Source organism: Somniosus microcephalus, chromosome 8, assembly GCF_052327205.1.
Source record: "Somniosus microcephalus isolate GS21.2 chromosome 8, FLI_Smic_1.0, whole genome shotgun sequence".
In the NCBI taxonomy this organism is placed as follows: domain Eukaryota; kingdom Metazoa; phylum Chordata; class Chondrichthyes; order Squaliformes; family Somniosidae; genus Somniosus; species Somniosus microcephalus.
This window is the reverse complement of record NC_140994.1, coordinates 42,329,311-42,356,891: the sequence shown is the minus strand read 5'-3', so window position 1 is coordinate 42,356,891 and position 27,581 is coordinate 42,329,311. Positions and strand designations below refer to the sequence as shown.

The following is a 27,581-nucleotide window of genomic DNA, read 5'->3' as shown; positions in this document are numbered from 1 at the left end:
GGTATAGACTTTGGCTTAACCGGGATTACATGGGATATACAGCACGGAAACAGGTCATTCGGCCCAACTAGTCCATACCGGCATTTATGTTCCACACGAGCTTCCTCCAGTCTTTCCTCATCTAAATCTATCAGCGTAATCCTCTATTCCCTTCTCCCTCATATGCTTATCTAGCCTCCTCTTAAATGCATCTATACTATTCGCTTCAACCACTCCGTGTGGTAGCAAGTGCCACATTCTCACCACTCTTTGGGTAAAGAAGTTTCTTCTGAATTCCCTATTGGATTTCTTGGTCACTATCTTATACTGATGGCCTCTAGTTATGCTCTTCCCCACAAGTGGAAACATTATCTCTGTATCCACTCTTATCAAAATTTTTCATAATTTTAAAGACCTCTATTAGGTCACCCCTCAGCCTTCTTTTTTCAAGAGAAAAGAGACCCAGCCTGTTCATCCTTTCCTGATATGTATACCCTCGCATTTCTGGTATCATCCTTGTAAATCTTCACTGCACTCTCTCCAGTGCCTCTATATCCTTTTTATAATATGGCGACCAGAACTGTACACAGTACTCCAAGTGTGGTCTAACCAAGGTTCGATACAGGTTTAGCATAACTTCCCTACTTTTCAATTCTGTACCTCTAGAAATAAACCCTAGTGCTTGGTTTGCTTTTTTATGGCCTTGCTAACCTGTGTCGCAACTTTTAGTGATTTGTGTATTTGTACTCAGAGATTCCTTTGTTCCTCTACCCCACCTAGACTCACGCCCTCCAAGTGATAAGTGACCTTCCTATTCTACCTACCAAAATGTAATACCTCACATTTATTGGTGTTGAACTTCATTTGCCAATTATATGCCCATTCTGCAAGTTTATTAATATCCTCCTGTAATTTGTTGCAGTCTGCCTCAGTAATGACTATCCCTGTAGTGTATGTACCCGTCTACCTTTAAGGGAACTATTGAATGTAACCGTTCACCTTTAAGAGAACGACTTTAGGTGTGGCACTATTTGTTTGGCTTCTGTATACTGTAATACCGATAGTGACCACACCAGTATATAAGTGTTGTGGCAGGATTGCTGGGGAGATTCGCCCGGACCTTCGAATAGTAAAGACCTGTTTGTTTGTTACTTCTGAAGTCTGTGTATTTATTAACTGCACAACCCACAGACTTTACAGTGGCGACGAGTCCGATCGTACCCTGCGGCAAGACTACCAAAAGCAACGAAGAGCGTCGAAGAGAGACAACCGCCCTCGTCGTGCTACCAAAAGAAAACATGAGGCTGCAACAACAGAAAGCAGGAAGACTAACAACAAAAGCTGTATCAGCAACAGGCACTGACTACCCTTCTGCCACGGTGCGGAGTGAGCCGACCAGCAACAAACAAGGCGGCCGAAGAGACTGTGAGTAGGGGAAGGTGTAGAAGTATCCGGAGGATAAGGGCAGAGCACTCGACCTCGGTCGAGGGGGGAGCTGTGCCGGCCAAAAGTCGGGTCCAACGGCGTCGGGTGACAGCCGGACCGTGATCGGCGGGAAAACTCCGGGCAGCGACCGCAGCCACGAAGCGCTGAGCCTGCGAGTAGGCGCGGGAAGAGAAACCCAGCCGCAGCCGGGGAGGGAAACACCGGTCTGCAAGAGGGCTGGGGAGGCGAACGGGAACCGTGCGGGTGAGAGCCGGGTGCGGAGAGAGAGACTGCGAGGAGCCAGTCCAGCGGCTGAGCTGTTCTCCACCAACGGGGTACTCAGAGCCGGCAAAACCGAACGTGCGGGAGTGGGTGAGAGACACAGCCGAAAACGGGGTGAGAGACTGCGCGAGAGCCAGTCCAGCGGCTGAGCTGTTCTCCACCAACGGGGTACCCAGGGCCGGTAGCACCGAACGTGCGGGTGAGAGAGCGACAGAGCCGGGTACGGAGAGACTGCGCGAGAGCCAGTCCAGCGGCTGAACTGACCTCCATTAACGGGGTGTACCCAGCGCCGGTAGAGCCGTGCGGGCGGGAGGAAAAGACATAGCCGAGTAAGGGGAGCTGTGCGGTAGCCAGCCAGCGGCTGAACCTGTCCGCTGTGGGGGAAGCGTACCCCTTCCACCGGGAAGAAACGCGGGAAGCCGCCATTAGGCGGAGAAGACGCCAGAAGCGGGAAACCGCCATTGAAGTGGGCGGGGCGAGAAAGGAAGAGCGGGAAACCGCCGATTTCGCGGGAAAACCGCCATCTTGATTGACATACCGCCATTGAAGTGGGCGGGGAGAGAAGGAAAGAGCGGGAAACCGCCGATTTCGCAGGAAAACCGCCATCTTAGAAACAAACAAATAAATAAGAATACTTAAAGAAATACTGGTGCTGCTCCCAAGGGAAGAAAGATGCCTAAGCGAGGGAATATTAACGACTTTAATTCTGAAATAGAAGACTGGGCCACATACGTGGAACGCATAGAGATCTATTGCGAAGCCAACAAAATAGAGGAAGACGACAAGGCGATAACATTGCTAAACTCGATGGGGGCAAAAACATATGGGCTCTTGAAGCATCTAATAGCACCAAATAAACCAGCGGATCAGACCTTCGAAGAGATTGTGGCTGTGCTGAAGGACCACTTGAACCCCACACCGCTGATGCTGGCTGAACGATTCAAATTCTACGCAAGAATGCAGAAGAAAGACGAAAGCAATGCGGAATACCTGGTCGAACTGCGTAGGCTAGCGAAATACTGCCAGTTCGGAGGGAATCTGACAGAAGCGCTGCGGGACAAGTTTGTATGCGGATTGTCCAAAGAAGGGACGCAGAAGCGACTACTGGAAGAGAACGACCTCACACTGGACAGGGCTGTCCTTATAGCTGCATCGCACGAAGCCGCAGCGAAAGTAACGGCGGAAATGCAACTAAAGGCGGCGGCACTCGGGGTGGACCAAATTACTTCTAGCACAACAAAATGCTACCGTTGTGGGAAGACAACGCATGACCAGAATCAATGCTGGTTTAAGAACCAAGAGTGTAGGAAGTGTGGCAAACTGGGTCACACCGCGAAGGTATGCCGGTCCGGGAAAAAGACCAATAATCAAAGGAAGCCACCACCAGAAAAGTACAACAAGGTACACAAGGTGGCTGAGAAGAGTTCAGACGAACAGAATTCAGACTCAGACCCAAACAACCAGGAGCTGGGTAGTCTGAGAATCCACAATGTGGGTAAAGAAACGGATCTACAGACCATCTGGGTCATACTAAAAATAGCTGGAGTCCAAGTAAGAATGGAGCTGGACACTGGATCAGCTCTATCAGTCATCAACCGAAGGGACTACCACCGGCTATTCTCTCACATACCTTTAAGAAATACCAAGTTCGTATTACAGACATACACGGGGCATAACGTATACCCAGTGGGGAAAATAAGAGTCAAGGTGAGAGATAGGGGTAAAGAACACCCAAGAATGTACGTATTACCTGAGGGAGGACCACCACTTCTAGGACGGGAGTGGATTAAGAAAATAGACATGGAAGGGCATTACCTCAAAGCCATAATGAGGGAGGACTCGGTGCAAGCTATTAGCTCAGATTCTGAAATGGATGATGATAAGACCAAGTCGAATTTGGAAGACAAGGCTAAAAGGGACTTGTCGACGATGGGGAAGAAAATGAAGACATGCCGAAGGACTTATGGTACCAAGAAGAATAAAGCTGCAGAGCAGAACTCCAGGTTGACAGAGAATTCTGAGCCTGTTCAAGCAAAGGATTCATCCACGACGGAAGAACACCGAGCTCGGACGCAAACTTATGTCAAAGTACGACAACAATTAGAACAGTTGAGTGACCGTCTCGTAAAAGAGATGAAAAATATGGAAAAGTTCTGGGACACCGAATGGGAGAACCTGGAAAGACAACAGAGACAGCTAGCTCAAGCAGAGAGCGACCATAGAGCCATCGTGGTCAAATACCAATCACATTCCCCTGATTCTGTTCAGGAACTAGAATATTTACAGAACGAACCAAAGGAAGAGGAATCTTCAGGAAGCCAGGATTTTATTCCAGTTCTTCTCTACGACTCCTTACAAGCAGAGTATGAGAAGTTGAAAGAACAGTATGAACAGGCCCAGGCTACAATTCTGGAGGGGGTTAACTCGGCAGCCTCCGAAAAGCTAGTTTCAGTAGAAGCATATGAACAACTAAAGGTTGAACATGAGCAAGAAGTCCAAAGGCTGCAGGAAATTCTTGATGAGCTCAAGGCCAAGACAGACTCATCGGTAGAAGTTCCATCCATAGATGAGAAATTAGAGGTGAAAAACATGGCAGAGCATGAAAGACAGGATGTCCAAGAACTCATAAAAACATTGAAGGACACACAAGACAAATATGAGGCGGCAATGACCGAGGTTCAACAACTTGAAGAACAGATTCAACTGGGAATCCTTTCAGTGGAAGAAAAGGAAACTGTAAGAAACTCAGAGACTGTAAGAATGGTCCCTGAACATGAACTAGAGAGCATAAGGGCGCAACTTTTCCGAGCGCTGAAAGCCAAAGTTCAAGAGGAACGTAAGGTGGAAGTATTGGAGAAGGAGGTGGATGAAATGGAGAAGATTCTGATCCACCGTGTTCCCAGGGAAGAGTTAACGGTCAGCCAACTCCTTCATATGCTGAAGGACAAGACTCTGCAAGGGGAACAATCTGAACACGAGCTCCAATCTTCAGGGGGAACGAGTTCGGAGCTCTCAAAAGTCATGGAGATAGCTGAGGTGGCAACACAAATTTTACAAGGATGCCAAAAGTATGTTGAATCACGTCAAGGTGAACAGAAGAATGTGGAAACCGTTACTTCAGTAGAAGGTTTAAATAGCCTGAGAACGCAATTCCCGATGGAAGGGAAGGTATTGAACTCACAAATGAGGTCCGTCGTGAAGGAATGGCAGATAACCCAGGAAGAGTGGGATGAATATGAATGCATGAAGAAGGCTTTTCAAGAAAGATGTCTAGGGAAGGAACCACCGTCAGCTAACGTCCAGACGGGTGAGGAGGAAGAAGAAGGCTCTCTCGCTGGCCTAACTCAGGACGAACCCGAATATTACCATGACCTGTTGAGTGACACTGAATATTACGAGGATGTGGTCTGCCCAGCTTGTGATGAAAACTCCCAAAGTGCTGAAATCCGGATGAAGCACTTAAGGTCTAAGGAACATAGAGAGTTGGTGGCGCTACAGCTGGCAGCCGAGAAAGGAGCTCCGAGAGTTTCAAAAAGGCAGAAAAGAAAAAGAAGAAGCAGAAGATAATAACTGTCTAAAATATTAGCACTTCTACCATCCCAGGCGGGACATTACGAAAGGAGCTAAATTAGTTGAAAAACTGGAAAATGTCAAGACAGCCAGTTGGTTGTAAAAGTCCGCACTGCTGGTTCAACAGGACGAAAGTTCAAGCTGTTACGTCAAGAAAAAGGCTATGGAGGAGTCACGCTAGCCAGGTGAACCGGCTACACCAAAGAAATGTTGTTCGGAACGAGTCAAGATCAGAGACTGAATCTATGAACTGTTCCCGCAGAGACTGAATCTGTAAATTGTTTTATATGACATTGACTCCACCGAGATTATATCTGTAATTTGTTTTATAGGAAGTTGAAGATATGTATGTTTAACGGGGACTCTGTAAGTAATAAGCTAAAAAGGGAGGATTGTAGTGTATGTACCCGTCTACCTTTAAGGGAACTATTGAATGTAACCGTTCACCTTTAAGAGAACTACTTTAGGTGTGGCACTATTTGTTTGGCTTCTGTATACTGTAATACCGATAGTGACCACACCAGTATATAAGTGTTGTGGCAGGATTGCTGGGGAGATTCGCCCGGACTTTCGAATAGTAAAGACCTGTTTGTTTGTTACTTCTGAAGTCTGTGTATTTATTAACTGCACAACCCACAGACTTTACAATCCCCCCCAATTTGGTGTCATCCGCAAATTTAGAAATTGTGTTTTTGATTCCAAAGTCTAAATCATTAACGTAAATTGTGAACAGCAATGGTCCCAGCACTGATCCTTGTGGAACACCACTACCCACCTTCTGCCACTGTGAATAGCTATCTTTTACCCCTACACTCTGCTTTCTGTCTTGAAGCCAGCTAGCAATCCATTCTGCTACTTGTCCCCTGACTTCGCATTCTCTGACCTTGTTCATCAGTCTATTATGGGGTACCTTATCAAAGGCCTTTTGAAAATTCATATGGATAGGCAATGATCATCAGTAACAACAAAGAGTCCAACCACCTCCGTTTGACTATCAAAGGATCCACTGCCCAGTTCCTCACCATCAATATCTTAGGGGTTGCCATTGATCAGAATGACAACTGGACCAGCCATATCAATAATCTGGCTACAAGTACAGGGCTGTGATGAGTGGCTCGTTTCTTGACCCTTCAAAGCCTGCTAGCTACACAGCTCAAATCAGGAGTGTGATGGAATACTCACCACGTGCTTGGATGGGTGCAGCTGCAGCAGTCAAGATGTTCGACACCATCCAGGGCAGTGCAGTGCACATAACTTCATTGGCATCCCTGCCACTGGACTCAATATGCACCCCGCCCCCCCGGTGCACTGTGGCTGCAGTATATACTAGCTACAGAATGCACTGCAGTAACCCACCAGGCTTACTTCAACAGCACCTTCCAGTTCCATGACTTCTACCACCAAGAAGGATAAGAGCAGTGACATCCCACCACAACTGCCAACTTCCCTTCCAAGCACACACCATTCTGAATTAGACATATAGGGCCCGATTTTGTGGATTGTGTGGGAAATGGTCGGATTCCCCGAATGTGGGGTTCTGACACACAAAAAAATGTCAGCCAGCTGCACGCAATTTTCCCTCAAGTGGCCAATTAATTTCCAGCGTGTGGACAGCCTTGCTAATTGTCCATTTCTAGTCAGAAAGCCCCACAGTATGTCATCATTTGTGGTGCTTTCAAGGCCCACAGCAAGCATTGCTTCCTCTGTTGGCTTCCAAACGAACCATACAGGATGGCAGAGGAGCCTGCAGCAGCTGTGGCCAGTGCCAGACCCCGAGCTGCCTCCAAATTCGACAAAGCTTCACTGCAGGCATTATTGGATGGGGTTAGGGCCCACAGGGAGGTCCTCTTCCCTAGGTCAGGCAGGAAGAGGCCTCCCACTGATAGGAAGGCTGCATGGATGCAGGTGTCAGCAGATGTCAACTCGAATGTGCATGTAACCTTGGCATCACATCTCTAACTCCTTCCACTACTTCCCCACAGTACCATCCAGAGCCCCCGTCCCCACTGTGGAGGAGGAAGAAAGAGACTGTGCAGCCAGACTCCTCAGAGGAAGCTCCAACCTCTGAGGGCGCAGCGTCAGCAGAAGTAAGCGCACCCAGCACCAGCGCAGACACTCACACCTCGGGGGGACCTTCGGGACATAGAGTAGTGTTTTTTCACAGAAGAATTCACAGAAACCCCACAGTGCAGATAGAGGCCATTTCGGCCCATCGAGCCTGCACCGACACATATCCCACCCGATCCCCGTAATCCCTACCCCAACACATATCCCAGTAACCCCACGTATTTAATCCCCCTAGCACTAAGGGTCAATTTTTATCATAGCCAATCAACCTAACCTGCACATCTTTGGACTGTGGGAGGAAACCGGAGCACCCGGAGGAAACCCACGCAAACACAGGGAGAATGTGCAAACTCCACACAGACAGTCACCCGAGGCCGGATTCGAACCCGGGTCCCTGGCGCTGTGAGGCAACAGTGCTAACCGCTATGCCACCGCTATGCCACCGTGCTGCCCTGTTGTCACCTGGTGTTTCACAAGTGAGCCTCAGCAGATTCTGGAGACAGGGACAGCAGTGGAGAGTCCTCGTTGGAGGGCACAGGACTCTGCCAGCTCAGCTCAGCTGCATGTTGACCCTCTGCCTCTGGGTCCATCCACAAGAGAAGAGGTGATGGATCTCCATGCACAGATGCAGGAGTCTCTGGCAGGTTTTGTCTCCAGGGTCGCTGCGAATGTGGAGCGAATGGAGCAGGCCATCGCGAACAGGAGCAGAGCCTTTGCGGAGGCATTGGCGCATGAACGCATCACCATGGAAAGGTTGGCAACCTCCATGGAGGAGATAACTCGCCAGGGTACGGAAAACATGGTGAGTGCTCATAAGAGAATGACATCTCTTGAGGAGCGTTGGCCATCTATTGAACAGAGAAACCAGACCTTCATGGAAGTCCTTCTGAGTAGGACTGCCAGTGCAGATATGGGTCCCCATGGCCCCCTAAAGCGCAGCAAGGTGCTCTCAAGCCACTTCCAAGCACTGGCCCCTCCTGGCCTGTGCAGCTTCAGGTGAGTGAGCAGCAGCCTGGTGCTCCTGGTGCTCATCCTGCTGTTCCTGGTTCTGCTGCTGCCACCTCTGCTGCTGGAGATCCTCTAATGGCAAGAAGGGAAGGAAAAAAAGGCGTCCCATGCTTCTCGTAGATGCCTCCGCTGAGGAAGCGCTGAGTGAGGGTGGCGAGAGGGGTTTCCCAGGAGATCACATTGGAGAAGTGTGTGAGGCTCCAACCTTCCACAGCTGTGCCTAAGCCTTGAAGAAGTAGCCCCAAGCTGCAGCAACAAGGTCCTTCAACATACAAATGCTGTCCCTTTAAATCACAGCTTTCCCGAATGACCTGCAGCTGAGAGCAAGCAAGCCGGCAAGCTTCACGCCAGGTTTCATCAGCGGGGTTCCCCGCAGGCGTGTTTAGTGTGGGGAACCCCTGAAAACCGCAAGGGCACCCTAAAATGGCATTAAACATGCCAATAATTGGTGATCAGGGTCCCGACGGCCAGTCCCGCCAGCGGCGGGCGGGACTGAATCGGCTCGCGGAGAAACGGCGGTCCGAAAGTTGGACGGGGCGGGGAATCAGGCCCCGCCCACCTGAAAAGCCGCCCGACGGCTGGCAGAAAATTGGGGCCATAGTGTCGCTTCTTTACCACTGGGTCAAAATCCTGGAATTCCATACCCAACAGCAGTGTGGAAGCATCATCAGCACAAGTACTGCGGTGGCTAGAAGCAGCACCCCATCACCACCTTTTCAGGGCAACTAACGATAGGCAATAAATGCAGGCTTGTCAGCATCGCCCATGTCCCAAAAAACAAATCAAAAATGAATTATGGTCCAACATTGGTACAAACAAACAATCAAATGCAAATGCATCACAGATCATAGTTGTTCACAACATAAATGTTTGCTCCGAATGTCACCAAAGAAGGTCCAGATACTATTCAGCATGACTAACTGTGCTAAGTTAAAAGTGAAAATTTTTTAAATCTAAAACTCTTACTCTGTAAATACTGCGTTATTCCACATCCTTTCTGAATGTACCCCTGGAATGTTCTACTCCAGCTCCATGCAAGCAGTTAGCATTTTATGTACTGCTTTCAGTTGACAGAAAAAAACTTAGGCAGAATTGAACTGTATTCAATATCTGAGCAATGTTCTCTTGCTCCTCAATGTTCAAATTGCAAAAGCACTTCAAAAATATCTTAAAAGCAAAGCTTAGTACACAGAGAATAACAATGAGGGGGCTTGTGATAAAAGTGAACCAACAGATGAGATATAACAATTTCAAATAGCGAGTGGTGAATGCTATAATGAACAGCCCAGGGAGGCTAGTGAAGCTGATATCAACAATTTCACAGGGGGTGAGGTGGGGGAGGGGAAGGATAGGCATTTGATGAGAAAATCAATTGAGTTATATAGGTAGTGAACAGTCTGCTGGGTAAATGGCCCAAATTGGTCTTTGCTGGTCTTGCACATTCCCATGTTCCTAGTATCTTACTTCTCTATGGATGTAGAGGTCTTGGTCATTAACAATCGTAGTGTGGAGATAAATTTGCTTTTTGCAATTCCGTGGTAGATTGCCTTAGTGTCTTTAGATATCGTATTTTACAATGACCTGGCTTTCACAACCTTGAATATTTTTACCAGTTAACCAGCCTTAGCACAATATTCCTAGTTCACCAGTCACATTAAGGGCTGGATTTTGATACTGGAGACGTGTAGGAGGCGGGACTACAACTTTTGGGGTTGTAGTCCCGCCTCCATTGAGTTGTGGCCAACCCACGCGATTTTCACTTGATTGACCGTGTTGAGCCTGCCCAGTGGGCTCAGCAGGCCAATTAAGGGCCACCCGGCAACAGGTGACGTCACAGATTGACATTTCATCTGTCAAGAGCTTTTGACAGATGAAATATCAGCGTTTACAATCTGTACACTAAGTTAATTCCTTCCTCTCAGGCTGATTTAGAGATCTCTACAGAACAGAAAGCTGAAGGCTGCAACTTTTGACAGCTCGCGGCCATTCTGCTTTCTGTGCCGGTGAGATGGGGGACTCCCGAGACCTGAAGGAAGGAAGGCTGTAAAGGTAAGTAAGTGTAAGTAAAACTTATTTAAACACTTTACACACACCAAACACACTTACCTCTGCACTCATGCACACATCACTCACCTGAACACCGGACATCTCGAACCCTCCAAGCCCTTCAGCCCAACGGTCCGCCTCGCTAACTTGGCGTGGTTTGGAGCCGTCGGGAATCCCACACTTCAGGGATAAAAATAGGGAATAGGCTAAAAATTGCCCGTTAACTACCTGTTAACAGGCAGTTAATTGGCACTAAACCCCTTCCCGCCTCGGGGAGGTGGCTCCCAGCACAGGTCGGGTAGCCACCTCCTTTGAGACTGGCATGGAGGTGGGTTGGGAGCGGGATGGGTTCGTGTCCCCCGATTTCGCGATTTTAACCCCCCCACATGCCTCCAATCCCACCTCAACGGCCCAATGAAAATTGAGCCCTAAGTGTCCATACCATAGGCAATTTAGCCAACGAGCAAATTGTTAGGGACAACTATTCTTAAAGAAGAACTATTTAATCTTTGTGCCACATAATTTCCCCTTTCAATAAAAAGGACTCACCAAAAACATTAATCTGTCCTTTCAAAAGGTCCAAGAAACTATCAAGTAAGCTCTCATAGGAACAGGAGTAGACCAAACCCATTCAATTAGATCACGGTTGATCTCTCCACAAAAAAAAACTAGAATTTTAATTATTACAAAACAAAAAAATGTATCAAATCATTTCATGACAAAGTTTTGTTATTCAATAAGAACCATGCTGAGCACCAATAAATTTAGCAGCAACAAAAAAGAAACATTTGAACACTAACCTTCATGTACAAGGAGATGTGGTCTAAGTCCACGTTCCTTCAAAACTTGACAAACAGCAGGGGCAGGAGCAAAGACTTCACCGACAGTGATATCAAACCCCAGGCTCTGCAACTTCTTCACAAACTTCTCCCGGGTAGCCTGCGTTTCGTTGGTACAAAAACGCACCTTTAAATTGGCCTCTTTGATTCTGTACCAGAAAAGGTAAACCGTTCATATTTAGTAACACTTTAAATTATGCTGCCATTTGCTATAGTTAGAAAAATAAATAATTTGAATGTTAGAAATAACTTTCTTTGGCATAATATGCAAGATACCTTATGTCATCAGTGTCAGCACTCTTAACAGTGCTAGGTAGACGAGAAAATTTCTAATTGAGCTTTTAACTTGCGTGTCACACTGGTAGGTTTTCAGCAACTTAATGAAAGGAATGTAAATAGAAATATTTGCTTTTATGTAATATCTTATGCTATTGAAATTTCTCAAAGCGCTTCACACACTGCACTCCAAAAGTAGATCAACTATCATTCAAGATTACCATGTTCCAATGTCACCACTAAATTTAATAAAAGGACTTGATCAATAGAATTAATGACAAGTACTGACTTTCCACAATTATTGCACTAGGAATTGCATTTTCAGACCAGTGACAAGACTAGGGAAAGTTCTTTGTACTTATGGGCATAATACACTGGCACTATACATGACGAGACATGTGAAGTGATCATTATCTGCATCAAAATTATTAAGAAAGTACAACCAGGCTCAATAGCATCAGAAGTTCAGCAATAAATATACCACAGCTAAGTCTATGGGCTGGATTTTACCAGCACTGAGGAGGCGGGTTTGAAGGTGGGTCAGGTTGGAAACTTGTAAAAATTACGGCGGGTTCCGATCCTGCCGTCAACCCGCCTCCGCGCAACTTTCCCCAAAGGTGGGCTTGCAGACTCCGTTTCGGTCGCGCCTCCAAGCGGCGGGATAGGCCCTTAAGACACTTAACTGCTACTTATAATCCCATTTTGAGAGGCCTTTCAAATTTTGCCACATTTCCAGCGTGCTGCCCGTCTCTCCTGAAACATGCCAGCTAATCCTGCCGGGTTCACAAATAGCTGGCTTCCTAACAGCTGCAGCTCCACCATAAAAACGGAGTTTTCAAGGATCACTTGCAGGTGGCAGAACTTTGTTTTTTTAGGTCTTGGAGAACGTTTTGCAGGTCTACTGATTTTGGAAGTGGTGAAGCCGAGATCCATCTCCACTGTGACCTCCTGGGAAAACCCTCTCCCCACATTGACTGAGCGCTTCCTCAACTGAGGTATCTACCAGCAGCATGGGAACCATTTATTTCCTTTCATCCTGGACCTCAGATTCAGACGAAGAGCAGCCGCAGCAGCAGCAGAACCAGGAACAACAGCAGGAGCGCCAACCTGCTGCTCACCCACCTGATGGTGCACAGGGCAGAAGGCGCCAGTGCAGGGAAGCACGTCGCTGCAGGAGATACCCCCAAAACAGGGTTTGCAGGATGAGGATGAGCTTCCTCAACATGACTGAGCAGCAGTGCCAAAAGAGGCTGATATTTTTGCGAGAGGTAGTGGGTGACATCTGCGCAATGCTGCACCAACACCCAGAGCCCAGAGGATCAGGTGGACACCCCTTACCAGTGGCTGTAAAAGTCACCACCGCACTCAACTTTTTTGCTTCAGGGTCATTCCAGGGATCATCAGCAGACATCAGCGGCATCTCCCAGTCAGCACACACTTGCATCATGCAGGTTACCTATGCCCTCTTTGCAAAGGCGCACAATTACATCCACTTCTCAACGGATCAAGCAAGTGTAACCGCGCGGTTGGCTTTCCAGTATGGCAGGTTTGCCAAGGGTGCAGGGCATTATTGACTGCACACATGTGGCCCTTAAGGCACCCCGTCACAATCCAGCTCTTTTTGTCAACCGCAAGGGCTTCCACTCCCTCAACGTGCAGCTGGTGTGTAACCACAAAAAGGAAATTTTGCATGTTTGCGCCAAGTACCCTGGCAGTTGCCATCCTGCGGCAGTCTAGTGTGCCTCTGCTCTTCAGTCCGCCAAACCAACTTTGCGGATTGCTACTTGGAGACAAGGGCTATCTCCTGAAGACGTGGCTAATGACGCCGTTCAGGATACCATCGGACGAAGCTGAGGAGTGCTACAACTCCAGCCACATTTCAACCAGCCCCATCATCGAGCAAACCATTGGCTTGCTGAAGATACGATTCAGATGCCTTGATAGATCAGGTGGAGCCCTGCAATACACAGCAGCCAGGGTCTCCAGAATCATCGTGGTCTGCTGTGCACTGCACAACATGGCACAGCATCATAGCTTGCAGCTGCCTGAGGGGGCAAGTGGCTCAGCGCATAGCCTCCTCCAATGAGGAGGATGAGGATGAGGATGAGGATGAGGAGAATGAGAACAAGAACGAAGACCTTGCGGAGGTGCATCAACCAGTGGCAGCAGCAAGCGAGCACATTGCTGCAAGGGATGCACTCATCTTGGCCAGATTTGCTTAGGTAGCCCAGTCAAACACATTTGGCTGGCACCTTCTTACCACACCATAGACAATGAACAAGAACCTGTGGCTTCCCATCACTCTGACCATCATCATGACAGTTGCAAGTATTCCTAAGGCCTCAATGTGGAACTTCCATTTGTGAAATGACACAGCCCAGAACTTCAATAGTTTGCCATCACTTCATTTTATTACATTGACTAAAGGATGGCATTTAACAATTAAACACAACAGAACACCCAAGTGACTGCCCTTGTGACTACTTGTGCTTTATCTTTCTCTTATGCATGCTCCTACGTGGTGCTTCCCCTGTGGCTTCAACAGATGTGGAGGCCCCTTGCTCACTTTCATGCTGCTCCTGCCTCGACATCTTTGGCGGGCTTCCTCTGGGGGTGCGAGCCAGTGAGGGCTCGCCAACAGTCTGCTCCTCCTGCGACTGTGCAGGGGATGAGATGCCCATCTCAGTTGGGTGAGGACTCTGGTGGGGCTCTGACCAAGGGCTCTGCAGTGGCATGGGTATGTGAGCGCTTGGAGAGGAGCCCCCACTTCCTTGTTGTCTACCACCAACATCCCTCTGATGGGTCAGCCCCACTTCAGAGCTAGCAAGTGAATTGACAGCACCTTGCTGCACTTAAAGGTGGCCAAGAGGACCCGTATCTGCACTGGCAGTCCTATTCCAGAGGACTTCCATGAAGCTCCAGTTTCTCTGCTCAATATCTGCCCATCGCTCCTCCAGAGATGTCAGTCTATTCTGAACATTCACCATATTTTCAACACTCTGGTGACTTAGCTCCTCCATGGCCATAACCATCCTCTCCTCTACCATAGCCATCCTTTCCACGGAGGTTGCCATCCTTTCCGTGGTGATGCATTCATGCGCCAATGCTTCCACAAAGGCTCTGCTCATGTTAGCGATGGACTCTTCCATCCTCTCCACACTTGCAGTGACCCTGGAGACAAAACCTGCCAGAGACTCCTGCACTTGTTCCTGGAGTTCTAGCACCGCTCTCCTTCTGGATGGACCCGGAGGCACAGGGTCGACATGCAGCTGAGCCAAGCTGGCAGCGCCCTGTGGCCTCTGACGAGGACTCTCCACTGCTGTCCCTGTCTCCACCATCTGCTGATGCTCACTTGTGATCTGTGATACACCAGGTGACTACTCTATCTCCCAAAGGTCCCACCGAGGTGTGAGTGTCTGCGCTGGTGCTGGGTGCGCTTAATTCTGCTGATGCTGCGCTCACAGAGGTTGCAGGTTCCTCTGAGGAGTCTTCCGGCTCAGGCTCTTCCTCCTGGACAATGGGGAGGAGGGCTGTCGATGGTCCTGTGGGGGAGTAAAGGAATGAGTTAGACATGTGATATAAACATTGCATGCACATGCAGATGATCATAAGTCAATCTGTTTGAGCATCAGAAGCCATATCAGTCACTCGTGCAATGTAAATGAGAGAGATGCAAAACTATTCTGTCACCAGCTTGCTCTGGTGCGCCCGTCTGTCCGTCCCCCACTTGCGCATCCTCCTCTGTTTCCACGATCTCTAGGGCCACCTCCTCAGTACTGGTGAGATGGGCTATTGAGGGTGGTCCTCCTCCTGTCTTTGCCCTTTCCCTCTTATTGTGGGCTCTCTTTTCCTGCAATAAGGGACACAAGTGGAGTTTGAGTGAGAATGATGGAGTGAGTGTAGAGAATCCATAGCATATATGCTTAGAAGGACACAAAAATGGAGTGAGGTCCCAAGACCAAGGGCCCTCCCTGGGTGTTGTTAGTTGTTGTCATAGCATAACAGTGATAGGGAGTGTGAGGGCAGCATAGTTGAATAGTTAAGTGATTGTGTTCATAGAGAGAGAGGGAATGGTTAAGGGTGCAGGGATGTAAGGGTAAAGTGGGATGTGGAGGAGTAGGTTGACAATGCAGAGTGCTGGTGATGAAAGGAGATGGGGAGCAGATTGAGGGTAATGGTGATGTAATACTCACTTTTCCTGTGCGGACAAGGTAATTAAACCTGTAGCGGCACTGCAGCCAGGTTCTGCTGCACATTGATCTCGAACTGACCTCCTGAGCCAGTTGTAGCCACACAACTTTCATCTGCTGGGGAGGTTTTTTCCTCCCAGAGGAAGGAAACAGCACCTCCTTCTGAGCTCTGGCTCCCTCCACCAGAGCATGGAGGGAGTCCTCATCAAACCGGGGTGAGGCATTGGCCCTTGAACGAGACATTTCAGGAGGACCAAACAGTTAGAAGATTAGCAAATAAAAGTTTAGAGGCAGAAAATGAAACAAGGCTGCTTGGAGCCCTTAAATGCAGCTGCATAAATGACGTCATCAGAGGCGAGTTTCAGGCCCAAAAGACTCATTGGACCAGGGGTGCGCACACGCTGGGAATCAATTGCCCATTTAGGGCAAAATAGCTAAATTATCCCGCCTGACATCGGAGGCGGGAGCGGGACTCGCTGACCACCTCACCCGCCCCCAACCCACCACCAATGGCAAAATCCAGCCCTATGTGACAGTGGTGGAAGGCAGAATACATGGAGCAAGCTCAATCTCCAAATGTTACCATCAAGCACCCCTAAACAATGATACAATATTGCCAAATGGCCACAAAGAACTGACCAAATACCTTGAATTTAGCAAATGGAAAGACAAGAGGTCAAGACCTCAATACAGTTGTGTTATTCATATCAATTGTGTTGAAGGCCGTCAACAGCTTGGGTTCTAGTTGTAACCCACCACATACACTACCTTGAGCTCAAGGACCATTAGTCCAGTTCAGCTAATGCTGGGTGCATCCTCTGAGCATTTATATTGCACAATAAACATATACCAAAAGGTGTGGCATAATTATTCGGCATTCCATCATCACCACATGTCTGATTGAAAGGCTGGCAAGAGGGTCATGTCATTCACATCCCTGATTAGATCACAACGCATAGAGGAAGCTCACTAAAAGACCCAAGCTATTTTAATGACCGCAAATAAAAAAAACTTAATCTCGTTCACAGCTGAAACTGAATATTTATGAATTTTAGAGAGTGGTAAAGTGTGTCTTATAAAAATTTCAGTGTCTTTATTAAGCACAAATGGAAAAATCAGATAAATTTGTTCACTAAGAGATTTCTAATGAATTGAATTATTTTTAAACATTGCCAATTGTATTAAATATTCCATTACAGGCAAACGTAGACTGTGAACATAAAACATCCCCAAAGATAATGAAACCATTGAGTTTTATCAATGTTTGTGTTGGAAAGCACGTCCGTCTACACACTGAGCAACAAAAAACTGTACGACTTAACAGGTCTTTCTTAATGAGACTGATGATCAGTTTCTTTAGCACTATTTATCTTAGCTAATTACAGTTAGTGTGAATTATCAATTACAGTTAGAGGTAATTGCCCTTCATACAGAAAGCTTTTTTCGTTCATTCAGGGCCATTAATATAATGCTACAATTAACGGTCACATTTACATTACCAATATATCTCCATTGTTCTAAATTGTGAAGTAATTTCATTTTTCACAGGAGAGCCTCTCATAATTTACTGATGCAATTGACTGAATAACTAGAGAGACTGTCATGGGGCTAATCAGTGATAATGAATTATCATTTGACCTTGTAAGGGTAATGCACAACACATGCTCCCTTTGGAGAACTACAGATGACATCTGCTGCAACTTTCACTTCAGTAAAGTTTGTGTTCACATATGGAATCAAAGACAGCGAATTATTTAGAATGCCCCAGTGTTCTGATACTCTAGGGCAGAATAATCTCACTAATGTAATCAAAATCAATCAAACAGAACAAAAAAAAAGTGAAAGACAACAAACCCAGTAGAAGTTAACACATGATACTGGAAATCTCCTGGTAATGAAAGTGAAAAGAAAGGTTAGCCTTTCAGGTGGAGCCCAAGGTTCAACCTTTCTTCTCTTTCAGATGACAATTGTTTTTAAAACATTTTCTAACAATAAAAAGTTAGCTATAGTATAACGATGCATAGTATGCACTTCGCAGATTATGAGGTTCTGAAAGAAAACGTGGAACAAACATGGTAATTATCTATAAATTAGAATACTGTTACTATTACATGGATAACAGTCATTCAAAGAAAGACTTGCATTTATATAGCGGCTTTCACGACCACCGGACGTCTCAAAGCGCTTTACAGCTAATGAAGTACTTTTGAAGTGGAGTCACTGTTGTAATGTGGGAAATTCAGGGATAAAACTTAGATATTAAACAGTCAACTTTTATGAAACTATCAATTCTGGTTTCAATTTTTAGAGTCACAAGTTCAATTTTGAGTTTTAGTTGTACCACTTTGCCATTTATGGGTGGGGACTGTAGATGGAGGGGTTTCAAACATTACTGTTTGAACTCTTTCGAAGGCAGAGTTTTCAATAGCCCTTATCCTTAACACTTTCTGATCACACAAGGCAACTTCTGGTCTGTATAGGTTGCAAAGTGTTAAAAGATTGGCTGTGGAACAGGGAGTCCAAGGTGATATTTTTCTTTAATAAAAACACCCAAAAGTAATGAATAGTTTGTAAGGTTACTTTTTAAAAGATAGTTACTTGGCACTACCAAGTTGTGAACTTAAATTCAAGAAATGATCAGCCAATGCATGAGATATCATTTTTTCCCCCTCACCCTATAAAGGCTGGTTAGCTACACACAGGGCAAATGGTCTGGCTTCACTGCTGCTGTCAACATAGTTCTCGGATTGACTAGCAGAAGACAATTCAAACTGGAATAGTTTAAAATGGCAGTCATCCTCTTCTTCATTTCCCCCGTGATACTCCAATACCTAGTAAGTAAAGTCCAAGACACTTCAGTAGGCTGACAGAATTAAAGTCACTAGAACTTAAAAATAAAAGATTCTGGTTGGACATGAGGTGCCTAGCATTGACGGCACTTTACACACAATGCTGTGATTATTTAGGTCATACGGCAACTTCAATTTCTGCTGTTGAGTGTATGCCCAATTCTACTTAAATGTTATGTATCAAAAGTTAATAGAAAGCAAGTTCTGAAAATGTTTTTCAGTGATCTTTGTGTTCACAAAATAAGGAATGGATTATATTCATACCAAGTGAAAGCATCAGCTACTGCACCAGTGTCACTTTTTCCATTTCCCACACCAGCCATCCTTGAGGGCTCCGATTAAGACTACCAATTGCGTACCATGGGCAATTGAGTATTGTGGCTCTGCAATCTCAAGAATTTTAGTTTAGACTGTCACTGAGCTCATTTCAGAGAGGGCCCTTACTGTCAGCAGAGACAGAAAACTATTATCCATTTGCATTGGATTCAAATCCAGGTCCAGGAGGTGAAAGGAGCGTTAGATAAGTCAAGGCATCACCCAATCCTTTGGAATTTATTTATTTATTTTTGTTTGAATGGGGAGTTCCATTCTTTTCCTCTTTCTGGTCTCTTCAGGCCATACACACCATGAAAGGAACCTAATGTTTCCCAGACCATCAATGCTTCACTATAACCCGGCAGTAGGAGGTGCTAGACTGCAGCTTAAGAATGACAGTACCAGGGAACTAAGTGCTACAGTGGGTCAGACGTGAGCCTTTCGGCTCTGGGATCAAATCCAGCCCAGACTGATGGGATGGAAATCTCCTCTGTATGCTGATTATAAGAGTCATTTGTGAATTACTTTAGGCAGTCTCCATCCAGGTCCCAGCAAGCACAGGCCTACAGCTTCCTGTAATCTGCCACGAATTGGCAATTTCACTCAGAGCCACAGAATGAGTGGAGTGGAAAGTGGAATAGATGTCACACTGGTGCAGTAGGGGTGCACTTTCGAGGTAGGGACTGAGGCATAATGTTGGAGCACAGTAGTGGGAGTTTTGTATCTGGCTGTGTTATACCTGACCTAGGAATGGGAGTGCTTAATTCTGACACAGGGTGCTAAAATGGGAAGAGTTCCATTGCCCAGCACTAACACTCCTCATTTTGATAAGCCCAAAAACAAAGAAAAAATTACAGTCCTTCTGTTTTTCCTCTCTGGCCTCTATAGAAGTGTTTGTCCTCTGCTCACCCACTTATGTAGTTCATTGTAGTTATGACACCAAGATCATCAATTCAGCAAGGTTTTTTTTTGGGGGGGGGGGGGGGGCGAGGGAGTTGGAGATTGCCAGCAGTGATGCCATTTATTGTTACTACTATGGACTGTACCATTACAGTACTGTCTTTCACAAAAGTGTCGTAAAGGGTACAAAAGATTTCAGAGCTGAAATGGTTGTGAAGAACCGAATATACATATATTCTTTCCCCAGACTTATTTCCAAAGGGCCATTTCTCCTCTTCGTTAGATTCTCTATACCCACACAATTCCCTTCCTGAGCTGACAGGGTGACTAAGAATCCTGTTCCCAGGTCCCCAACCATGTAATTCTATAACTAAACCAGATTCTGGAACTAGTCAGTAGAAGATGGACAAAAGTAAAGTGGGTTCACTCTGGTCTCTTGTTATTCGCATCTTCCAAAGGCTGGCACAGAGCCAGAACTTGTTCAGTGCGTGAGGCAAACACATAAAGTGACCCATTTCATCTCAAACCATGCTGTACACAGCTTGCTAATCTATTGAAATGCTGCACTACCTGCCTATACAGGCACTCATCATTATCAGATGAAATGCAGGACTGTCAGAGGAGTTAAAGTTGGTTGGAGATCTGTAGCTTACCCACTACAAGGCTGCTTTGAACTGACCTTTACCTCGCCCTAACAGGTCAACAATCTGATGATGTCCCACAATGCAATTACTGAGCGTCAGATGTGCAACTCCTTACAAATCACCCAGAATTCTACACATCTGCTGGCTGTCAGCATCTGCCATGCTCAGTCATGTGCAAATAATGAAAAGCATTTGTTATTGCCCCAGAACAGGTAAGCATTATGACAATTACTGTACATCCCAAATGACCTTGTGTAAATCTAAATTCCATGACCCCTTTAAGCCATGGGTATGTGGGTCTTGAAAGCGTTCTACATCAGTGAATGAAGTTTGGACAAATTCATTCATTTTCAGTTGCAAGCTGTAAGAGACAGAAGAGTGCTCACGTTTTGCTAGATGCTAAAGAATGCAAATGTTCTCCAATTGGCACATTTAACCAGGCAGAACTACTTGGTTTAAACCTCAGAATAAAATTGCTTTAAACTTGTGTGGCAAACTAGAATTGTATCACGACTTACTGCTGCTGGCCAAGTCCAGAGACTCTCAATGTTATTAATGGTAAACAGGAACATCTAAAATCTGGTGAGGGAATTGGGTGGATCCAGTCCAGACTGGTGGGATGAAAAATCTCCTTCGTCTGCGAGGGTCTTGTGTGAAATTAGTTCATGGTAGGTATGGGCCAAAAGCACAAAATCATCCCCAGTTTGATAATCTAATTCAGAGATGCCACAGAAAGATTGGGGTGGAAATGGAAAAGAGTGCATACAGACGCAGCAAGGGTGCTCCAAGGATGGGGCAGACTGGAGGGAGCTGTTCACTGCTACATCTCACCTGGAAACACTTGTTTCATTTGGGAAATTGTACATCAAGCTGTGCAATTTTGATCCATGAAAGTAGCAGCCATGAGCACAGTATTTGGGGCTCGATTTTAACTCAGGTGCGGGCTGTTGTCGTGTTATCTGAATTTCGTGTTTCCCACACAAATCTAAATGGATGTGGGAGATTGATGCAATTTTAACTCAATTGGCCAATTGATTTCCAACATGTGGGAAGCCTTTGCAAAGGGATTTTTCATGACTGAAAGTCCCCTCCGATGGCGTCATCATTGCTGCTGCATTTAAGGTCCACAGCAAGCCTTGCTTCTTCTGCAGGCTTCCAAGCTTTCTCCATTTGGTGTCAGAGCGACCTGCAGGAAAGATGACAAGCGGGAGGGCAAGAGCAGCTCCTCGCTTTGACGAGGCGGCACTGCAGGCATTGGTGGATGGGGTTAGGACCAACAGGGAGGTCCTGTTCCCTTCATCGGGGAGGAAGAGGCCTCCCACTCAGACCAAGGCTGTGTGGATGCAGGTGACTGAGGAGGTCAACTCCTTGGGAGTCACCCGCAGAACCTGGATACAGTGCAGGAAAAAATTTCATGACCTTCAGCGCACTGGAAAAGTGAGTATGAATTTCCCATCACCCTTAATCTGAGCCCCATTGCCTTTCCTCACCAGCACTCAGCTTTAGCAATCTCTTCCTCCACATCCCAATTGACACTGACATCCATGCACCCTTACCCATTCCCTCTCTCTCTATGCTCACATTCACATAACTATTCCACCATGCAGCCCTCACACTCCCCATCACTCTGATGCTTTGAACACAACTGACAACACACAGGGAGGGCCCTTGGTCTTGCAACCTCACTCCATCTAAGTATCTATGCTATGCAATCTCTACACTCACTCCTTCATTCTCACTCAACCTCCACTTGTCTCCCTCATTGCAGGAAAAGAGAGCTCACAACAAAAGAGCGCGAGCCAGGACAGGAGGAGGGCTACCCTCAACAGCCCACCTGACCCCCTGGGAGGAGGCCGTCCTGGAAATCATGGGCATTGAGGATGATTTGCGCGTGGGGGACGGACAGACGGGTGCAACACAGCAAGCTGGTGACAGAAAAGTTTCCCATCTCTCTCTTTGACATTGCATGTGTCGCTGATAATGATTGTGAAGCTGTAACAGATGCACTTATAAGCATCTGCAAAAAGCTATGTGCATGTAGCCTTTGCATCACATCTCTGACTCTGTCCTGTACTCCCCCACAGGACCATCACAAGCATCCGTCCCCCCTAGCCAGGAAGAAGAGGCTGAGCAGCCAGACTCCTCAGAGGAAGCTGCAACCTCTGAGGGCGCAGCGTCAGCAGAATTCAGCGCACCCAGCACCAGCGCAGACACTCACACCTCGGTGGGACCTTCGGGACATAGAGTAGTGTTGTCACCTGGTGCATCACAGCTCACAAGTGAGCATCAGCAGATTGTGGAGACAGGGACAGCAGTAGAGAGTCCTAGTCGGAGGGCGCAGGACTCTGCCAGCTCGGCTCAGCAGCATGTCGACCCTCTGCCTCTGGGTCCATCCAGAAGATCAGAGGTGATGGAACTCCAGGCACAGATGCAGGAGTCTCTGGCAGGCTTTGTCTCTAGGGTTGCTGCGAGTGTGCAGCGAATGGAGGAGTCCATAGCGAACATGAGCAGAGCCTTTGTGGAGTCATTGGTGCATGAACGCATCAACACGGAAAGGATGGCTACCTCCATGGAAACGATTGCTACCTCCATGCTAAGGCTGGCTACCGTACAGGAGAGGATGGCTACGGTAGAGGAGAGGAGGGCTACGGCCATGGAGGAGCTTAGTCGCCAGGGTATGGAAAACATGGTCATTGTTCAGAATAGAATGACATCTCTTGAGGAGCGATGGGCATCTATTGAACAGAGAAACCAGACCTTCATGGAAGTCCTTCTGAGTAGGACTGCCATTGCAGATATGGGTCCCCATGGCCCCCCTGATGTGCAGCAAGGTGCTCTCCAGCCACTTGCAGGCGCGGAGGGGGACCTGAACCATGAGAAGTAGGTTGGTGGTTGACCTCAAGGAAGTGGGGGTTCCTCTCCAAGCGCTCACACTTCCATGCCACTGCAGAGCCCTCCGTCAGAGCCCCACACCCAAGTGAGATAGACGTCTCAACCCCTGCACAGCCGCAAGAGCAACAGACTATTGACGAGCCCTCGCAGGCTCGCAACCCCAGAGGACGCCCACCAAAGGTGTCGAGACAGGAGCAGCAGCAAAGTGAGCAAGGGGCCTCCACATCTGCTGAAGCCACAGGGGAACCACGACATAGGAGCACACCTAAGAGGAAGATAAAGCACAAGTAGTCACAAGGGTAGTCACTTGGGTGGAATTTTGTGTTTAGTGTACAAATGCCATCACGTCGCAATTATGCATAAAAATTCTGATGGCAAATGTTGCAGTTGTGGCGTCTGTCATTTTGCTATTGGGACTTCCACATTGAGGCCTTAGGAATACTTGCAACTGTCAGTATGGTGGTCAGAGTGCTAGGAATCCTCTGGTTCTTGGACGTTGTCAATGCTCTGGTAAGAAGCTGCGAGGCAAAAGTGTTTGATTGACTAGGCTAAGCAAATCTGGCCAGGATGAGTGCGTTCCTTGCATCCTGGGCAGCAATGTTCTCGCGTAATGCTGCCGCTGGTTGATGGGCCTCTGCAGGATGTTCGTTTTCGCCCTCCTCCTCCTCCTCATCTGAGGAGGATATGTGAGGAGTGACTTGGTCCTCAGGAATCTGCAAACCACGATGTTGGGCCATGTTTTGAAGTGCACAGCAAACCACGATGATTCTGGAGACCCTGGCTGCTGAGTACTGCAGGGCTCCACCTGATCTATCCAGGCGTCTGAAGCGCATCTTCAGCAATCCGATGGTTTGCTCGACAATGGATCTGGTGGAAATGTGGCTGGAGTTGTAGCACTCCTCAGCTTCGTTGGCTGGCCTCCTCAACGGCATCATTAGCCACGTCCTCAGGGGATAGCCCTCATCTCCAAGTAGCCATCCGTTAAGTTGGTCTGGCGGACTGAATAGCGGAGGCACACTAGACTGGTGCAGTATGAAGGCGTCATGGCAACTGCCAGGGTACATGGCACAAACATGCAGAATCTCCTTCTTGTGGTCACACACCAGCTGAACGTTGAGGGAGTCGAAGCCCTTGCGGTTGACAAAAATACCTGGATTGCGATGGGGTGCCCTAAGGGCCACATGTGTGCAGTCAACGACACCCTGCACCCTTGGAAAGCCTGCCAGATGAGCTAATCCAACCGCTCGCGCCGTGACACTTGCTCGATCCTTTGTGAAATGGATGTGATTGTGCGCAATGGCAAAGAGGGCATCGGTTACCTGCGTGATGCAAGTGTGTGTGGCCGCCTGGGAGATGCCGCTGATGTTTGCTGCTGATCCCTGGAATGAGCCTGAGGCAAAAAAGTTGAGTGCGGTGGTGACTTTGACGGACACTGGTAATGCTTGTCCACCTGGTCCTCTGGGCAGCAGGTCTTGCTGTAGCATTGCGCAGATGTCAGTCACTACCTCTCGCAAAAGTCGGAGCCGCCTTTGGCACTGCTGCTCAGACATGTTGAGATAGGTGACCCTGCATCTGTAGACCCTGTTTGGGGGTTATCTCCTGCGCCGACGGGCTTCCAGGCGCTGGCCCCTCTGGCCTGTGCAGCCTCAGGTGGGTGAGCAGCAGCCTGGCGCTCCTGCTGCTGCTGCTGTTGTTCCTGGTTCTGCTGCTGCTGCGGCTGGTGCTCGAGCTCCTCTAATGCCCAGATGGGAAGGAAATAAATGGCTCCCATGCTTCTGGTATATGCCTCCGTTGAGGAAGCGCTGAGTGAAGGTGGCGAGAGGGGTTTCCCAAGAGGCCACACTGGAGATGGGTGTGAGGCTCCAACCTTCCACAGGTGTGGTTAAGCCATGTAAAAGATGCCCCAGACCTGAATCCACTAAGTCCTGCCACCTGCAAATGATGGCTGATCAAATCTCCTCTTTTTAATGGTTGGCCTGTAGTTGATAGTCAGCAATCCAATAGTGCTCCCGCCAGATTTCACATTCGTGATTCCCACCAGGTGTGTTTTACGTGGGAAAAGGGTTAAGGTTGCAAGGGCCTGTTAAAATAGCCTTATAGAGGCCATTTAGTGGTAATTAAGGGCCTTAAAGACCAGTCCCGCCTGTTGGATGCGGGACGGAGTCGGGACCATCAAACATGCCCGAGTTAAAATTGCTTGGAGTCGGGGACCAGGCCGGGGGGGGGAGACCAGGCCGGGGGGGGGGGGTCCCGCCCGCCAGTTTTTGCGATTTTAGCCCCCCGCATGCCTCCAAGCCTGACTCCATGGCTCAATGAAAATCGAGCCCAAAGTGATTTAAAAACTGGTTTAGATAAAATTAAATCCAATTTCCCTTGGCACAACTCAAGCAACAAACTGGGGTTCCACAATCATTTGTACAGCCGCTTCCAAATGACTTACAAGCCTAACAGCAACAGGGCCAACCTATGTGTTGGTTTGCACAGGGTCCATGCCCAGTAAAACGTTCTTTGGTGTCCTCTGCACTGGCACAGATCCAAAGTGTAGCAGTCTGTATTCTGACATTTGATTTGATAGCAGCTCATGAAATCAATTTTCAATTTAAAATCAGGTTTGTGCTTAACGAGCAAAAAGTGGAGGAATTACACTTCTACAAGCAATAGATTTCAAATGTATCTACTCCACACCTCATAACACAAATGGGCTTGATGTTATGTAGGTTATAGATCCTCCTCCTGCTGACCAAACCAGTTTCTACTACATATTCACAGCTGTGAAAGTAAGGGTGCTCGAGATATTTTCACAAGAAAATATTACTCACTGACGTAAATGCTGCATTTCACACACCCTCCATTGGGAAGTCAGAACAACAGAATGGCAACCTAAATATCAAGGCTGAGAGTTTCCTCCGTGGACACAACTTGGAGGTTGCCCCTGAGATTGCACATTACAACAATGACTACACTCCAAAAGTACTTCATTGGCTGTAAAGCGCTTTGAGACATCCGGTGGTCGTGAAAGGCGCTATATAAATGCAAGTTTTTCTTTCTGAAGCTGTGCCCATTTTGCTGATGTCAAAAAACTTCTCAAGTACCTTCCCAATCTCATTAGAATATGCCCAAACTCAAAATGGGCGTAAATTGGCATAAATCAGGGCCCAAGGAAACACTGAACCCACACCAGTATATTTCTTCTTTGAGTCTTAAAATTTAAAGTTTCAACTCATTTAATCATCATTCATGCACAACATTCATAACAACCTGCAATCGGGGTAGCATTTCAATGTCACTTATACATTGCCATAAAATAACATTAAAAGAAACAGATAATATAGAGCAGGCCTCAGTAAGGATAAAAAACAATCGGCTTGGTCTGCTTGTGCTTTACCTAGGAACCACAGGTAGCAAGGACTGAGGGGTAGGATAGACCCATTTTTGGTTTTAACTCCATGTGAGTTTATGTTTACATGCTATTTTTTAAATCTCAGTTACTGGGATTTGGTTTACAAGTAGCAGCAATGTTCAAACCCTTCCCCCCCACCCTTTTATAGCTGGCATTTCACAAAAAGAATACTGGTACACCTGTGCAAAACACAGGTCTTGTTAAGAGTACATTCTCTATCAGTCTGGGCCATGGTTGTTTTTGATGTAAATGAAGAATGTAGAGGGATGGGTAGTGACAAAGCTCTCCAAGTTTGCCAATTATACAACATTGCGAGGAGTCATAAATAGTAGGGAATACGCAGATCTGGTGCGACATATCTGGGCAAGTAAGGGGATTGAGCTAAAAAGGGAAATGCTTAATGTAGAGAAATGAAAAGTCACGAAGCTGAGGAAACAAAACAGTAGGGGGGAGAAATTGGGTGGAGCCGCAAACGGGGCGCCAAGCTCGCCTGGGCGCCAGATTTTGCGCTGCGATCGGAGCAGCAGCAGCGATCGCTGGAAATTCAGCTTGAGCACCCCAAGAGGGACACGGGGCGAGGCTCGAGGCGCTCCACACCCCTCTTAGGGCGCTGAAACTGAATATCGCAGCGCAACGTGCCATAGCGCCACACGCTGCGACACGGCGCGCTGCGGTACTGCAGGCCTTCCTCCCATTCTTAAGGGGGAGGGGCCTGCACCAGTGTGATGAGCGATCGCGAGTGCCGGCAAAAGAGCCCGGCACCGAGGAGAAGTGCTGGGCTCTCGGAAAACAGCTGGCAATGCCGCGGGGGGAGAACAGGAGGCCAGGGACGGAGGTGCTGGCAGGCAGCCGCCGAAAAAAACGGCCGCCCGCACCTCCACCTTAATTTGTGCCACTAC

At 47.4% G+C, this 27,581-nt stretch overlaps 1 protein-coding gene across 4 annotated transcripts in view; it reads right to left on the bottom strand.

Annotated features, from left to right (window-relative positions):
• lhpp (phospholysine phosphohistidine inorganic pyrophosphate phosphatase) overlaps window positions 1-27,581 on the bottom strand; it is a 195,936-nt gene that overhangs the window by 145,916 nt on the left and 22,439 nt on the right. For all 4 annotated transcript variants that reach the window (XM_085994626.1, XM_085994624.1, XM_085994625.1 and 1 more), the window contains exon 2: window positions 11,178-11,365. In XM_085994626.1, coding sequence (XP_085850752.1) covers window positions 11,178-11,365 — 188 coding nt within the window. The remainder of the gene's footprint in view (window positions 1-11,177; window positions 11,366-27,581) is intronic.